Source organism: Herpailurus yagouaroundi, unplaced genomic scaffold (genome assembly GCF_014898765.1).
Source record: "Herpailurus yagouaroundi ecotype Mexico unplaced genomic scaffold, PumYag 141, whole genome shotgun sequence".
NCBI classification, from domain to species: domain Eukaryota; kingdom Metazoa; phylum Chordata; class Mammalia; order Carnivora; family Felidae; genus Herpailurus; species Herpailurus yagouaroundi.
This window is the reverse complement of record NW_024412396.1, coordinates 42109884-42127577: the sequence shown is the minus strand read 5'-3', so window position 1 is coordinate 42127577 and position 17694 is coordinate 42109884. Positions and strand designations below refer to the sequence as shown.

The 17694-nt window shown below is 33.6% G+C and overlaps 1 protein-coding gene across 18 annotated transcripts in view; it reads right to left on the bottom strand.

Annotated features, from left to right (window-relative positions):
• GPHN (gephyrin) overlaps positions 1–17694 on the bottom strand; it is a 645091-nt gene that overhangs the window by 210694 nt on the left and 416703 nt on the right. For all 18 annotated transcript variants that reach the window (XM_040477426.1, XM_040477422.1, XM_040477423.1 and 15 more), the window contains one exon: positions 1844–1978. In XM_040477426.1, coding sequence (XP_040333360.1) covers positions 1844–1978 — 135 coding nt within the window. The remainder of the gene's footprint in view (positions 1–1843; positions 1979–17694) is intronic.

Genomic DNA, 17694 nt, shown 5'->3' with positions numbered 1-17694 from the left:
TAAGTTACAGTAAAATTATGATTATCAGAATAATTTACATTTATCTTAATATTTATTTTAATATACATTAATTAAACTGTAAACTCCATGGGTGCAGTGACTATATGTCACTGATATAAAAGCAAATATAAGAATATTTAGTTTAGATTTTAATTAAACAGTCTTATAATTTGAGACTTTCAATAGATTAATTTGACTTTTTTATTTTTAGGACTTCTCTTTAGTAAATTTAGAATGCCAAATTATTTTAAAATTGTATTTAATGTTCTCTTTGTAATTAGGATATAATTATAAAGTTTTAAAAAGGCTCAAGAACTACTATGTATAACTGAATTTAGCTTAAAATATTTATAAATGTTCATAGTATATTATTAAGGAAAAGAATACTGCATCTTGAACAGTTCTGCATTCCCAACATTTAGGTCTTAATATTTGACTAAACATTAATAGTGGACTTAAGTTTTAGCATTATTTTCTAGACTTCATAAATGAGTATAGCTTATATAATTGAGATTTAATGCAAACAATAAATTATTTTGTTAAAAAATTTTGAAAGTCATGAATGAGATGCTTCTTTGCAATTCAATCTTAGAACTCCATGTTTTCATTCAGTGGAAGATGTAAGCTGACTGGCACCTGAATGGCATTAACATACATTTTATGTCTAGAATGTTCTTACATTTTGTCTTCATTAAAGATTTAGAACCATAATTTTTTTAAACTATAAATTAATATTGGTTGTATTTGACACAAGTCTAAAAACAATGATATACAACAGTAATAACACTGTGAGGACTTTGCTGAGAAGGTTGTACCATGGAATGTAAAAGCAACCGTACTACACATATGAAGAATGGCTTGAGATCACTTCTAGTTAAGTCCAGTTGCAACATTCTTAAAACTCAGGAAAAAGTTGGAATTGAGGAAGACAGCTATATAAGTGGTAAATCTGATGACAGAGAAAGCCATAGTTTGAAAAATTACCTGCATATCTCTTGAATAAATTTAGTGAAAATTTGATATTGAACACCATATCTTATCAATTAAGAAGGAATGTTACTGTTAATCTTTTGATGCCAATATTGGATCCGTCATATTGAAATCTTGAAAGCACAAATGACTAACTTAACCAGGAAAGGGACATTCCGGAAGAAAGCAGTAATAGCCATAATTACGTCTGCTACTTAATTTATCATATACATGGAGATGTGAGGCAGCAAATAAATGTCTAATCCTTTTTTCCTCCAACACATGATTCAGTACTTGGGAAAAATTGTGAAAAAATAAATACTAAAAAACTTCCTCCCTCCCCCAAAGGTTGGCATTAAAACTTTCTTTCTAATCAATTTAGATTTGTTTCCAAATATTAGGCAGCAACATTCCAAGTTGAATATGTTTGAAAAAATTTGGCATGATACTAGAGCAGGGAGCTACCCTAGCTTGGACAAGTTAAAAAAAAAAAACCCTTTGGTGACATTATTTTGTTAATTTTGCTTTTTAAAGAAATGCATTCACCCTTTGCATAAACAAGTAACTTCACATCTCTACTGATGAGTATGCTAAAAAATAACAAGTCTAGAGCAAAGAAACAGGAGCTACAGAAAGTGATATCTGTAGCTGTGAATGTAGGAGTAGACATTTTACATGAAATTTCTATTATCTTACTATTGGCCTAATATGCACAATCTGTAAAACAGTAAGTGGTAATTATCTTATAGTCCACTAATTTTTCATTGCATTATCTTGCATGCAATCCAACCTTGACAAACAGAGGGAAATACTGGTTAAGTTTCCCACACTCAGATAGTAGAATAGGTGTAAGGTGCCAAGGAACTGTACTTACTTTTGGTGTTGGGCAGGAAGCTGTAGAAAGGCGAGATGTAGCCTGAGCACGAGGCGATTCTGAAGGAGTAGTGCTGAGGGAGGCTGTGTCTCGTGGGAGCACCTGAACACCACGAGAAATGATGGAATCTGGAATCTGAACAAGAAAAACAAGGATGGCTTAATATTCTGAAAACACCAACAACACTAAAAGCAGTATCAACACCTAACTTTTTTTCTGTGGCATTATTTGCTGCCTAGCTCTCATATATTTGGTGTCACTTACTGTTAGGTATAAATGCCTTTCTGTGAGTTTGGATATAGGTTTCTATCCAACAATTTGTGATAGGACAGAAACCTTCAGATTTAAAATATTTTCCCTGGCCAAATAATATCTCATGGAACTTTTTTATGAGAAGCAGTTTAGCATTATGGTTACGGAGTAAAGTGTTTGGCATTCATATACTGGCTCTGCCACGTAATAGTTATTTAATTCTTAGATATTTTCCATTTTCCTTTCAGATTCTCCACCCTTCTTCATCCTCTCTGCTCTAAACTGACCTGTATAGATAAAATCAATAAGCCAGTCTGTACTGTCTAGTTTCTAGTTGCATTCAGCCAGTGGGAGGCACTGCCAGGAAACTAAAGCATTAGAGGAGATAAAGATCTGGTCTTTATTCCCCTGGCTCCTTTCTACCTGGTCACTGCAGGCTGGCTAAGTCACAGCCCCTGTCAGATGACCCTTGCTTACAGCTCTTTTCTGGATTTCAGTAGGAGTTCCCTGTCTTTGCCCCATTAGGACTAGAGTATTAAGGGTTCCCAGTATTACTAGTCCCAGGGAACACTGGGACACTGCATTGTGTCTTGTTGCTTTCCCTATAACCTGCCCAAACTTTTGTAGGCACTACTGTCCCTTCGTTAAACTCTTCTCAATTATCCTTTTAACTATGCTATGACTTCTGCTGGGACACTGATGGCTATAATTTTTAAATCACCATTTCCTTTATCTAAAAAAAATGAAGCTAATGATAGTATCTACCTCACTGGATTACTATTGAGGGTTAAATAAGATACTGTATATAAATTATCTAGCACTTGTAAGTAGTAAATACTTAATGTTTATTATTATTGATATTACACCTATCAACGTGATACTGATGTAACTGAGTGTCACTATTCTAAAAACATATAAACAACATGAATTATTTATTTTAAAAATTACTAATTATGTTGTTTATAAAATTATTATTTTGCAGCATGCATAATTTTGTTCTGGGCTAGTACTAATGGGTTTAGGTTTTCTAATCTCAAAATGAGAACTTGACCACTTTCAAGTTTTGTGCATAAGAGGGGATGTATATGTGATAAAAGGATAAATAATTAACTAATATTCAATCAGCAAGTATCACTTACTATGGGAAAACAAGGAAGCAGCAGCCAGACTTTATGACTGGGAAGGTACTGCTGTTCTTATGTATCATCTGTTTCTCCCAAAGGACATAATACAATTTCCATAGAAGCTCTTTTATTTAGTTTCCATACCAACATCCTCATTATTGATGGTATTGCTACCATGTTAGGGCCTAACATTTTATGTGATTTATAAAGAATATTCCCATAACTAGGGTGAAGGCAATGGGAATTCTGAGAAGAGAAACTGCTGTACCTAATACATTTGAGTACTGAATTGTGATAAATATTTTAAAGAAATGGTGGATAGTCTGGTTTAAAAGAGCTATATGTTGCCACTTATGTCTAATAAAAAAGGCCAAGTATTGGATAGAAAGTCACAGAAGGCTCCTATTGTACTTCACTTGACAGCATGTTTCTCTACTTCATAGCAATTTCCACATTTATACTATATTTATATGTATACTACATTTAGGTGTCTATCTCACATACTAGAATGCACTGTCATGATGAAACTGTGCTTTTGCTACTATTGTATGCCCAATACCTAAGAAAGCATATGCTCAAAGTAGGATGTATGTATGATATATAGATTGCCAGACTCACACACACAAGTATACATATACTACACATCTCTCTATGTATGTGTGTGTGTGTTGGTGTGTGTGAATGTAAACAGAACAGCAGGATATTTCAGGGAAAAGATAAGTTTAAATTTGAAGGACATACTTTGGGGTTAATAGTCTGGAGATACCCAATGAGCTATTAGAAATATGAGCTGGAATGGCTAACATTATAAACTCAGGCAACAACAGATGTTGGCGAGGATGCGGAGAAAGAGGATCTCTTTTGCATTGTTGGTGGCAATGCAAGCTGGTGCAGCCACTCTGGAAAACAGTGTGGAGGTTCCTCAGAAAACTAAAAATAGAACTACCCTATGACCCAGCAATTACACTACTAGGCATTTATCCAAGAGATACAGGTGTGCTGTTTCGAAGGGACACATGCACCCCCATGTTTATAGCAGCACTATCAACAATAGCCAAAGCATGGAAAGAGCCCAAATACCCATCGATGGATGAATGGATACAGAAGATGTGGTAAATACATACAATGGAATATTACTCAGCAATCAAAAAGAATGAAATCTTGCCATTTGCAACTACGTGGATGGAACTGGAGGGTATTATGCTAAGTGAAATTTGTCAGAGAAAGATAAAAATCATATGACTTCACTCATATGAGGACTTTAAGAGACAAAACAGATGAACATAAGGGAAGGGAAACAAAAATAAAAAAAACAGGGAGGGGAACAAAACAGAAGAGACTCATAAATACGGAGAACTGAGGGTTACTGGAGGAGTTGTGGGAGGGGTGATGGGCTAAATGGGTAAGGGGCTTTAAGGAATCTACTCCTGAAATCATTGTTTCACTATATGCTAACTAATTTGGTTGTAAATTAAAAAAAATAAAAAATAAAATAAAAAAAAAAGAAATATGAGTCTAGAGCTCAGGAAAAAGTTAAGGATTAGATATATACTTTGGGAGGGGCACCTGGGTGGCTCAGTCAGTTAAACATCTGATTTTGGCTCAGGTCACAATGTCATGGTTTGTGAGTTCGAGCCCCATGTTGGACTCTGTGCTGACAGCTTGGAGCCTGGAGCCTGCCCCCCCCCCCCCACCCAACTTGTATTCTGTCTCTCTCTCAAAAATAAATAAACATAAAAAAAAGATATATACTTTGGTAATTATCAATGGAGATGGTAGTTTCAGCCATGCAAATGTTTCAGATCATCCAAGGACAGTATGTAAAAGAACAAAAGATGATGGCTGATAATTCTAGGTAAGATCCATATTATGGAACTCAGAAGATGGATAACAGAAGAAAAAATTGAGGAGGAAAAAAAAAAGAATCTGTAAATGAAATAATAGTACATCCTATTTTTCCTTGAGTAATCAGGATTTGTATCTATCATACTGGCTCAATATTAAATACCAAATTTTTCATTTTCAAAAGTATTTCAGTTTGGAAGATAAATTATTTGGTTTTCAAATCTTTAAGAAATTGTTAGACACTTAAAAGGAAAATAAAGACAGTGTGAACATAAGGGAAGGGAAGAGAGAAGAAACTTTCAAGGAGATGTTAAAAGATATCAACTATTATAATATGAGTAGGATGAGAGTTGGAAAAAAGCCACTGAGAGCCTGAAAGACTCCATCAAAAAACTGTGAGAACTTATAAATGAATTTAATAAAGGTTCAGGATAAAAATCAGTCTACAGAAATCTGATGCATTTCTATATACACATAATGAAGCAGTAGAGAAAGAAACAAGTAATCAATTAAATTTACAATGGCACCAAAAACAATAAGATACCTAGGAATAAGCTTAACCTGAAGATGTGAAATATAAAACACTGATGAAAGAAACTGGAGATGACACAAAGAAATGGAAAAACAGTCCATCCTCATGAAATGGAAGAACAAATATTGTTAAAACGTCTCTACTATCCAAAGCAATCTACATGTTTAATGCAATCCCTATCAAAATATCACCAGCATTTTTCACACAGCTAGAGAAAACAATCCTAAAATTGGTATGGAATCATAAAAGATCCCGGATAGCCAAAAAGCAACCTTGAAAAAGGAAAACAAAGCTGGAGGTATCACAATTCCAGACTTCAAGTTATATTACAAAGCTGTAGTGACCAAAACAGTATGGTACTGGCACAAAAATAGACAAATCAGTAGAACAGAACAGAAAACCCAAAAATGAACCCACAATTATATGGTCGATTAATCTTTTACAAAGCAGAAAAGAATATTCAATGAGACTTGAAATCATAAAAATCCTAGAAGAGGACACAGCAGTGACCTCTTTGACATGGGCTGTAGCAACTTCTTTGTAGATATATCTCCTGAAGCAAGGGAAACAAAAACAAAAATAAACTACTGGGACAACAGCAAAACTAAAAGGCAACTGACAGAATAGGACATGATATTTATAAATTAAATATCCAATAAAGGGTTAGTATCCAAAATGTATAAAGCATTATAAAACTCAATACCCAAAAAGTAAATAATCCAATTAAAAAATGGGCAGAAGACATGAAAAGACATCTTCTCAAAAAAGACATACAGATGGCCAATAGACACATGAAAAGATGCTCAACATCAGTGATCATCAGGGAAATGCAAATCAAATCTACAATGAAATATTACCTCATACCTGTCAGAATAGTTAAAATCACTAACACAAGAAACAATGGTGTTGGTAAGGATATGGAGAAAGAGGAACCCTCTTGCACTGTCGGTGGGAATGCAAACTGGTGCAGCCACTCTGGCAAAGTATGGAGGTTCCTCAAAAAGTTAAAAATAGAACTACCCTACTATCCAGTGATTGCACTACTAGATATTTACCCAAAGAATACAAAAATACTAATTCAAAAGGACACATGAACCCTGATGTTTACAGCAGCATTACCTACAACAGCCAAACTATGGAAACAGCCCAAGTGTCCATCAACTGATGAATGGATAAAAAAGATGTGGTATATATATACGCGCGTGTGTGTGTGTGTGTGTGTGTGTGTGTGTGTGTGCGCATACATTTACATACATAAAAAAGATTTAAATCTTGCCATTTCTAATGATGTAGATGGAGCTAGGGAGTATTATGCTAAGCGAAATAAGTCAGTCAGAGAAAGGCAAATCCCATATGATTTCATTCATATGTGGAATTTAAGAAACAAACAAAACAAATAAGTAAATGGGAAAAAAAGAAAAAAAAAAAAGAAAGAGAGGCAAACCAAGAAACAGACTCTTAACTATAGAGAACAAACTGATTGTTACCAGAGGGGAATTGGGTATGGGGATGAGTAAAATACATGATGGAGATTAAGGGGTGCACTTGCTGTGATGAGCACTGGATGTTGTATGGAAGTATTGAATCACTACCCATACACCTGAAACTAATATCACACTGTATGTTAGGTAACTGGAATTTAAATAAAAACTTTAAAAAATGTCATTAGATCCAGCAATTAAAGAAGTTACCAGTAGAGTAAAAAGAGTAGAAGTGAGTTGAGGAAGCAAGTGGGATGATAAAGTGGGGTAATTTGTAAGAAAAGAGGAGACACATTCACTGTTATTTTTTCCTTTCATGCTTGAAGTGAAAATCCATTAATGAGAAAAATGGGGAAATATAAGTGGCAAAGATAACTTTCATAAATATCTGGATATATATGTTGATGAATTAGCAGGGAGGATAACTAAGGATTTAGTTAAGGAATTATCAATAACATGGATCCAGTTATAACTGGCAACCATAAACTCACAATTTCATTATGTAGCCTAGAAATAAATTTCCCACCTATCTCAAAAGAAACTTAGGCAAAAGATAAACTTTGAAATTCTTTGCAGGAGTAGTTATTAGTTGTCTGAGAGGCAGTTCTTTCTTTCTTTTTTTTTTTTTTAAGTTTATTTATTTTGAGAGAGAGATGGACAGAGAGAGACAGACAGAGAGAGAGAGAGAGAGAGAGAGAGAGAGAAAGAGAGCACCTGATGGGGAGAGGGGCAGAGAGAGAGAGGGTAAGAGAGAATCCCAAGCAGGCTCCGTGCTGTCAGTTCAGAGCCTAATGACAGGCTCAAACCAACCATGAGATCATGACTCAAGCTGAAATCAAGAATTGGATGCTTAACTGACCATGCCACCCAAACGCCCTGAGAGATAGCTATTTCATTGTTTGATGAAGACAGGTACCCAATTATAAGAGGTAAAACAAAAACAAAAACAAAAACAAAAACTGGAGGTAAGGAAAAGGAGGCAGTGAATATGGATTACTCAGTTGATGGGCATTTGTACTGTCTCCGTTTTGGAGACACTATGAACAATGCTACTTTGAATATTCTAGCATGTATCATGATTAATATTAGGATACACACTCAAACACACACACACACACACACACACACACACACATTCAGAAACAGAATTGCTGGCTTTAGGGTAGGCATACCCTCTTTTACAAATTTCCAAATTGGTTAAGGCAATTTATATGTCTATCAAAAGAAAATGGTGATAGTTCCTCCTACTCCACAACTTATCTCTACCTAGTATTGTCCATACTAGCAATTTTTTTTTCAAATCTGGTAGTAGTAATAATATGTTTTTGAGGGCTTGATTTTCCTTTCCCTATTAATGAGAAAAAGCATTATTTTATATGTTTATCAGGCATTTAGATGTTCTTTTTGGTAAAGACCCTCTTCAAGTCTTTTGCTCAAATATTCCCTTATTGGGTTGTCCTTTTTAAATAAATTGTTAGATGTCTGTATTTATTCTGGATAACTAGTTCTTTATCAGTTTTGTATGCTGAAAACATCTATTTCTATTTTATAGCTTGTTGTCTTACTTAATCATGTTTTATGATTAATAGAACATTTTAATTTAGCCAAATATACCAATAGTTTCCTTTATAGTTAGTGGTCTTTGTGTCCTAAAAGGAATCCAGTGGAAATGGCAGAGTAGGAAATGTGAAAATTCTATCACACCATGAAAGAGAGGAATAAACTAGCAAAAACTGTCAGAATAAACTTTACCCCAAATCTAAAAACTAAAAGTTTATAGCAACCAGGTGAATACTTAATCAAGAAAAAAAACAAAAATAAAAAAAAACAACAACAAAAAACCAATTCCTCCACTAAACAGCTCAGTGGTAGACTTGAAGACACAGCTCACATTCCTCATAAGGTTCTTAGTACTGGAGGGAGAATAAACCTTATTCTTAAGAATTACAGTTCTTTGTTTCAACATGTCAGTTAGTTCACTGAAGGGCATTTAGGGCTTGCTTTTATTTCTCCTAACCTCAAACTCTCCCAGGGCTCCTACAGCTAACCAGCTGGTGGTACTGCCCAAAAATGTAAAGACAAATATATTAACTACTGCTGTCTGGGCAAGGGATAACAGTTGGGACAAAGAATAGACTAACAAAAACTTGGGAGGAAAGGCAATGTAATGAAATGCTTTCAGGCATAAGGACTTTGAAAAACTCCCACATATTCCTGGGAATCTAGAGGTCATATTTATGCCCAGGGTTGGCCACATCCTCAGAAGACTTCACCTAATATTTCACCTCTTGTCAAACTTCAGACTCTGCACAAGCAGGAAATGAAGGCTAAGTCAAAACTGTAAACTGGCTGAGTGCTGAAGGCATGCCCTGACACATATACAGAGTCCAAATGCAAAGAATGAGAGATTTTTCTTTTTCAGTATATATTTATCCCAGACATTTAAGGAAATCTCTGTTGAATCACTAGCTGATCAAAAAGCTAATGGAACAGAGACTTCAGTAACCACACACAATAAATAATAAAACTTGACAAGAAAAGTTAATCAACAAACCAAAACCTATAATTATGACAAAGAGCGATGATATGCGTAATGGGAGTCCCAGAAGAAGAGAGAAAGAGGCAGAGAAAATATTGGAGGAAGTAATGACTGAAAACTTTCCAAATGTGATGAAAGACACAAATCTATATACCCCGGACGTTCAACAATTCCAAGTTAAAGAGATTTATACCAAGACACATAACAAATTGTTGAAAGTAAAAGATAAAGAATTTTGAAAGCAGCAAGAGAGAAGCAATTCATATGAGAGATCCCCCAAAAGATTAACAGCTGATTTCTCAGCAAAAACAATAAGGGTCAATAGGTAGCAAATTAACATATTCAAAATGCTGAAAGAAAATGGTCAACCAGAAATTTTATATCTGGCAAAAATATAATACGAAATGAAAAGGAAATCAAAATATTCTCAGATAAACAAAAACAGAGTTCAATACTAGTAGACCTTCCCTACAAGAAATGCTAAAAGGAGTCCTTCAGGCTGAAATGAAAGTACATTAGATAGTAACTTGGGATTCACATGGAGAAATAAATAAACTGGTACTCTACAAGGTAGACATAAAAGTATTAATACATATTTTGGTAAATCTAATACCATTTAAAAATAAAACTATATAAGACAATAATTATAAATTTGTGTTGGTGTGCACACAAGGTATAAATATATATTTTGTGAAAATAACATAAGTGAGGGAGATGGGACAAAGTTTTTGCATAATATTTAAGCTCATTTGGTATTAATTCAAATTAGACTGTTACAAAGTAAGATGTTAATTTAACCCCCAGAGCAACCACTAAAAAGATAACTAAAAGAATATTTGCCAAAAGAAATGAGAGAAAAATCAAAATGACACACTAGAAAATATCCAGTAACTTGTTTTTAATGTTTATTTTTGAGACAGAGAGAGAGAGAGAGAGAGAGAGAGACAGACAGACAGAGAGAGAGAGACAGAGAGAGAGAGCGAGGGAAAGGCAGACAGAAGGAGACACAGAATCTGAAGCAGGCTCCAGACTATGAGCTGTCAGCACAGAGCCTGATGTGGGGATTGAACTCATGAACTGTGAGATCATGACCTGAGCTGAAGCTGGACGCTTGACCAACTGAGACACCCAGGTACCCCTAGAAAATACTATTATTCAAAAATGAAGGAAGTAATGAAAAAAATGAGGCATAAAAATAATAAGATATATAGAAAACAACTGGAAAAAAAAAAACAACACCTTACCTTATCAGTAATTATGTTAAATGTAAGTGGATTAAACTACCCAAATAAAAGGTAGAGACTAACAGAATAGATTAAAAAAACATTATCTAAGTACAGTACATATTTTAGATCCAAAGACACAAATAGGTTGAAGGTAAAAGAATGGGAAAATTTATCTTATGCAAATGGTAACCAAAAGAGAGCTAGAATGAAAAAAAAAAAAAAAAAAAAGAAGACAGCTAGAATGGCTATAATATCAGACAAAACGGACTTTAAGATAAAAACTGTTACAAGAGACAAAAATGTGAAATAATGATAAAAAAGGTCAATCCATCATAAAATGTAAGAATTATAAACATATCCACACCTAATGAGAGCCCCAAAGTATATGAAGCAAAAACTAATAGTATTGGTGAAAAAGTTTAACAATAATACTGAGAGACTTCAATGTTCCACTTTCAATAAATGGTTAGAACAACTCGTCAGAAGATGCAACAAGTAAAACAGAAGATTTGACCAACGTTATAAATCAGCAACAATACAGAGGAAAAAATCTACCTGATAACAGTAAAATACACATTTTTTCTCAAGTGAACAAGGAACATTTTCCAAGTAGACTAAATGTTAAGCCACAAAATATGTCTCACTAAATACTGAAATCATACAATGTATCTTCTCTAACCATAATGAAAAGTAAGTAGAAACCAATATAGAAATAAATTGGGAAATTTACAAATATGTGGAAATTAAACATTCTTTTTTTAAGTTTATTTATTTATTTTGAGAGGGAGCGGGAGACTGTGCATAAGAGGGGGAGGGGGAAAGAGTAGGGTGGGAGGAGAGCGTGGGGTGGGGGGAGAGGGGAAGAGAGAGACAGAGAGACAGAGAATCCCAAGCAGGCTCTGCACTGTCAGCACAGAGCCCGATGGGGTGCTCGAACTTACAAACTGAGAGATCATGACCTGAGCAGAAACCAAGAGAAGGACGCTTAACCAACTGAGCCACCCAGGTGCCCCCAATTTAAACACATTCTTAACTATGAGTTGAGGAAAAAATCACAAAGAAAATTACAATATTTTCACATAAATGAAAATGAAGACACAACATACCAAAACTTACGAGTACAGCAACAGTAGTGCTCAGAGAGAAATTTATAGTTGTAAACATCTACTTTAAAAATAAAGATTTCAAATCAATACTCTAACCTTACACCTTAAAGAACTAAAAAGAGAGCAAACTAAACCTAAAGCAAAGAGAAGAACTAATAATAAGTATAGTAAAGATAAATAAAATAGAGAACAAAAAGACAGTGAAATAATCAACAAAATCAAAGTTCGTTCTTTGGAAAGAACAACAGAATTGACAAATTTTAATCTAGACTGAGAAAAAAAAGAAAATTCATATTACTAAAAGCAGGAATGAATGTGGGGACATTACTATTAATCACAAGGAAATAAAAAGAATTATAATACTATAAATAATTGTAAGCCAACAATTAGATAACCCAGATGAAATGAAAAAATTCTTAGAAACATAGAAATTATGAAAACTGATACAAGAAGTAGAAAATCTGGAGTAGACATATAACAAGTATGAGTTAATAATAAAAAAAAAACTTCCAATAAGGAAAAACTCAGGGCCAGATGGCCTTACTAAAGAGTTTTATCAAATGTTTAAAAACTAATTAACACAAATTCTTTACAAACTCTTCCACAAAACTGAAGAGGAGGAAACACTTCTCAAATCATTTCACAGGGCCACAATTACCTTGATATCAATGACAAATGAAGACATCACAGGAAAATAATACTATAGACCAATATTCTTTATGAATATAGATGCAAACTCTTAAATAAGACACTAGAAACTGAATCCAACAGCATATTAAAATGATTACATACCATGACCAAGTGGGATTTATCCATAAGTGCAAGTGTGGTTCAACATTAGAAATATAATCAGTATACTACAACACATTAATGGAATAAGGAAAAAAATCCACAAGATAATCTCAATTGATGTAGAGAAAGCATTTGACAAAACTGAACACCCTTTCATGATAAAAACATTCAGAAAAATAGATATAAATAGAAGGCAACTTCCCCAATCTGATAAAGGGCATCTATGAAAAACCCATAGTTAATATCCTACTTTTAGATAAAAGACTGAAAGCTTCCTCCTAAGATCAAGATGAAGGATGTCTTCATTCACCACTTCTTTTCAACATTGTACTGGAAGTTCTAGCCAGGGAAATTAGACAAGAAAAGAAATAAAAGCTATCCAAATTGGGAAGAAGAAATAAAACTTCTTCATAGGGCATAATGTTATACATACAAAATCCTTTAACCCACAGAAAGAACTATTAAAGCCAATAAATTCAGCAAAGTTGCAGGATACATGAGGAACTCACAAAAATTGGTTGTATTTTTGTACACTAACACTGAAAAATTTTTTTAAATTTCAATAAAAGAATCTCATTTACAATAGCATCAAAGGGAATAAAAAATTAAGGAATAAATTTAATTAAGGAGGTGCAGGACTTGTACACTGAAAATTACAAAAAAAAAAAAAAAGACATAAAGAAATGGAAAGATGTATATTGTAAACATGGCAATATTACCTTAAGGGATCCCCAGATTCAATGTGAACCCTACAAAATCCCAACAGATTTTTTTTTTTTTGCAAAAATAGAAAAACCCATCTCAAAATTCATATGGAAACTTAAGGTCTCCCTGTAGCCAAAATAATCTTGAAAAATAAAGTTGGAGGATGCACACTTTCTCATTTGAAAACTTACTTAAAAGGTACAGTATTCAAAACAGTGTAATCCTGCATAAGGATAAACATAAATCAATCGCATAGAATTGAGAGTTCAGAAAGAAACCCTGTTACATTTAAGGTTAATAGAAAGAATAGTTTTTTCAATAAACTGTGTCAGAACAACTGGATATCCACATTCAAAAAAATGAAGTTGGATCCTTATCTGATACCACATACAAAAATTATTTCAAAATCAATGAAAGCCCTAAATATAAGAGCTAAAGTGACAAACATGCTTAGAAGAAAACATAGGAATAAGTATTCATTACCTTGTATTTGGTAATAGATCCTTAGATATGCTATCAAAAGTATTGGAAACAAAGAAAATTTACAAAAGATTTCATCAAAATTAAAAACTTCTTTGTATAAAAGGGCATTACTGATAAAAGTAGAAAAGATGATCTATAGAATGGGAGGAAACATTTGCAAATGATCTATCTGCTAACGGTCTAGTACCCAAAATATGTAAAGAACACTTACAACTCAACAACAGAAGACAATCCATTTAAAAACATCCTCATTTTTTTAGTTTTTATTTATTTATTTTGAGACAGAGAGCATGAACAGGGAGGGGCAGAGAGAGGGAAAGACAGAATCCCAAGCAGGATCCACACCATCAGTGCAGAGTCCCACGGGGGAGTTCAAACACACAAACCGTGGATCATGGAGTCAGAAGCTTAATGGACTGAGCCACCCAGATGCCTCTAAAAACAACCTCATTTTTTAAAAGAGGCAAAAGACTTGAATAGACCATTCTTCTAAAAACATATACAAATGGCCAATAAACAACAATAAAAGGTGCTCATCATCATTAGTCATTAGAGAAATGCAAATCAAAACCACAATGAAATACCACTTCACACCCACTTAATGGCTATAGTTTTTTTTTTTTTTTTTTTTCTTTAAGGAAAATAAAAAAAGTTGTTGAGCATGTAGAACAACTAGAAACCTCATCCACCACTGCTGGGTATGTAAAATGATAGATCTCAGTAGACAACAGTTTGTGTGGTTCCTCAAAAAGTTGAACAGAATTATCGCATGACTCAACAATTCTATTCCTAGGTGTACATGCAAGAGAATTGAAAAGTGGTGTTCAAACAAAAACTTGTACACATATGTTCATACCAACATTATTTTAATAACCAAAAGGTGGAACCAACCCAAATGTCCATCAATTGATCAATGGCTAAATAACATGTAGTATATCTACATAATGGAACATTGTGCAGCCATAAAAAGGAGTGCTGATATATGCAACAACATAGATGAACGTTGAAAACATGATGTTAAGCAAAACCAGCCAGACATAAAAAGCCACATATTATATGATTCCGTTTGTATGTAATGTCCAGAGTAGTCAAACCCATAGAGACAAAAAGCAAATTAGTAGTTGCCAGAGGTGGGGAAAGAAGTTATGGGGAGTGACTGCTTAATTGGTATGGGATTTATGGGGGGGAAGTGATAAAATATCCTGGAATTAAATAGAGCTGATGGTTGCACAACACTGTGAATGTACTAAAAGCCAGTGAACTATACACTTTCAAATGGTCAAAATGGTGAATTTTATGTTATGTGAATTTTATTTCAAGTATTTTTAAAAGGAATCCTTCCCTAATCCAGCATAAAAAAAGTGTTGTCCTATAACATTCTACAAGTTTTATAGTTTTGCCTTTCATATTTAGGTCTCTAGTAATCTTAGAATTGAATTTTGTATACTTTATGAGATAGGTGAACAACATTTTTTTTTTTTTTTTGACACGGACAGCCTATTGTGGCAGCATCATTTATTGAAAAAAGACTTTTTCCACTAGTATGTAGTACAAACTATCATATGTGCCCATATGTGTGTTGGTGTTTGGGGGGGCTTAAATTCTGTTCCAATGGTCTGTTAAATTTTACACCAATGATGCAGTACTTTAATTACATCATTTTAAATCTTGATATTAATAAGGCAGGACTTTCCACTTGGTTCTTTTCCTTATTCAAGAGTATCTTGGTTATTTTTGGCCTTTGCATTTATTCTATATGTATTTTAGAAGCAGTTTGTCAAGTTTCTCTCTTCCTTTCTTAATTTAACACACACACACCACTTAGAAACTACTAGGATTGTATTTACTATGTTTGTATAGAAAAGTATAAAAAAGTTTTGAAAGGTAACCCTCTGATTTTTAAAAAAAGTGATTACTTCTGGGGCAGCGTGAAAGCAAATAAAAAGATGAGGGGATAGTTCAAATGGCTGTTAATCATCTGTTTAATTTTTATTTTTTTCATTTTTCATTTTTAATAAGAATATTCATGTATTACTTGTACAATTATAGATTTTTTACTAATAAAATCCACAAAAGGGATTATTTCAAAATTAAGACCTGGTCTACACAGTCAACAGTTAGGGAGAAGTAAAAGAATGAACACAATGTCTTGCATACTTAATAATGTCTTGATACTTAATAATTATTTCCTTAATAATAAAGAAGTAGAAGCAGCCACTAACTTTTAAGAATTATAAGCTCTCTTTGAGACAGAAGGAATAGAATGAAGAATTAACTCAGAAAAAATAATTTAAGCAGAGGGACAGATGTTTAGCCTTGATGGTCTTTATTTTAATAAAAGAAGAAGAGAAGAGAATGGGGAAAAGGAGGAGGTGGAAAAAGGTTAAGCTCTGAAAATTGCAATTCATCAATGTGTATGAAGGAGTCAATAAGAGATGAACCCAAGGCTTGCCAAGGAGTAGTGAGGATCCACCTAGAGTAAGCAGAATTTATAGTGGGTTAAGTCAGCACAAATGAGAAAAAGAAATGCCAAATCACTTCCAAAGGAGATAACATTCCTTCACTTTTAGAGAGTAATCTGTATTCTTATTGTCTTATGCAACTGAGAGCATGGAGGAAACAATTAGTCCCAGTTGATCTCAAACCTTTTGCAGGTATGCTATGTAATTTTGAATGTCGATTATTAAACAACAGAATTTTCCCCTTTAAGGGAAATTGTAATGAGAATGCATAGTTTTTTTAAGGAACCGTGCTAATTCTTTCAATCTATGTTGTTTTTCTGGTCTATTAATTTGACTGGGTGAATACTTGTAAAAGAAAAAATGGAGTTACAATATCAAACTCAGAACATGTAACTGAAGTATCACTTCTCTTTTTGAACTCTGTGGTCTTTTGAAGTGCCAGTAAGAATACTAATAGAATAAACACATAAACTTGTATTTTGATGTCAAGGAAATTCATAAGTGAGTATACAATGCCCCTTGAATCATTATTTTTACCACTTAAAATTTTGTATTGAAAAAATGTTTAAATTTACAGAAAAGTTAGAAAACTAATCAATAGGAAGATGTTTGGATTTAATTTTGGGTAGACAGTGAGCAAATTTATAATAATTGGAGCTAGTTTTTCCCAAAGCAGGCATGTATGAAGGGTTATGGCTTCCATAGCTACAATTTGTCAATCTCCGTAGCAGTGCTTTTAGAGTCACTGTCCAGCTTGGTGGTTAGCTCCATCATGTGTACCCTTTCCTGGTAACTTCTGTTTAAAGACCTTCAAGGTAGGCTGTATTTTCCTTTTTTTGTTGTTTTTAAAGTTTTTATTTATTCTTTTAGTAACCTCTATACCCAACATGGGGCTCAAACTCACAACCCTGAGATCAAGGGTTGCATGCTCCTGTGCCTGAGCCAGCCAGGAGCTCTGGGTAGGTTGTATTTTCTAAAAATCCAACTAGACATCCAAATATGCAATATAAGATCTGAATTTATAGTAAAAATAGATTACATATATAAAATGTAAAATATATATATCATGTATCTTTCTAGAGCTTCTGATACTGTTATTTTAGTGGCTATGATTAAGTGTTATAAAAATTTTACTAAGGCACAGAACTATCAAATTAGTGTATCCTGTTCAGTAAGGCATTTGACAAGTCATTCATAAAATTCCTGTGGACAAGACAGACAAAGAAAGTGGGTTTTGATGGCTAGAAGAGACATATATGTTAGCTGGTTAACATATACACATACAAATAACCAGTAGTGTTTCT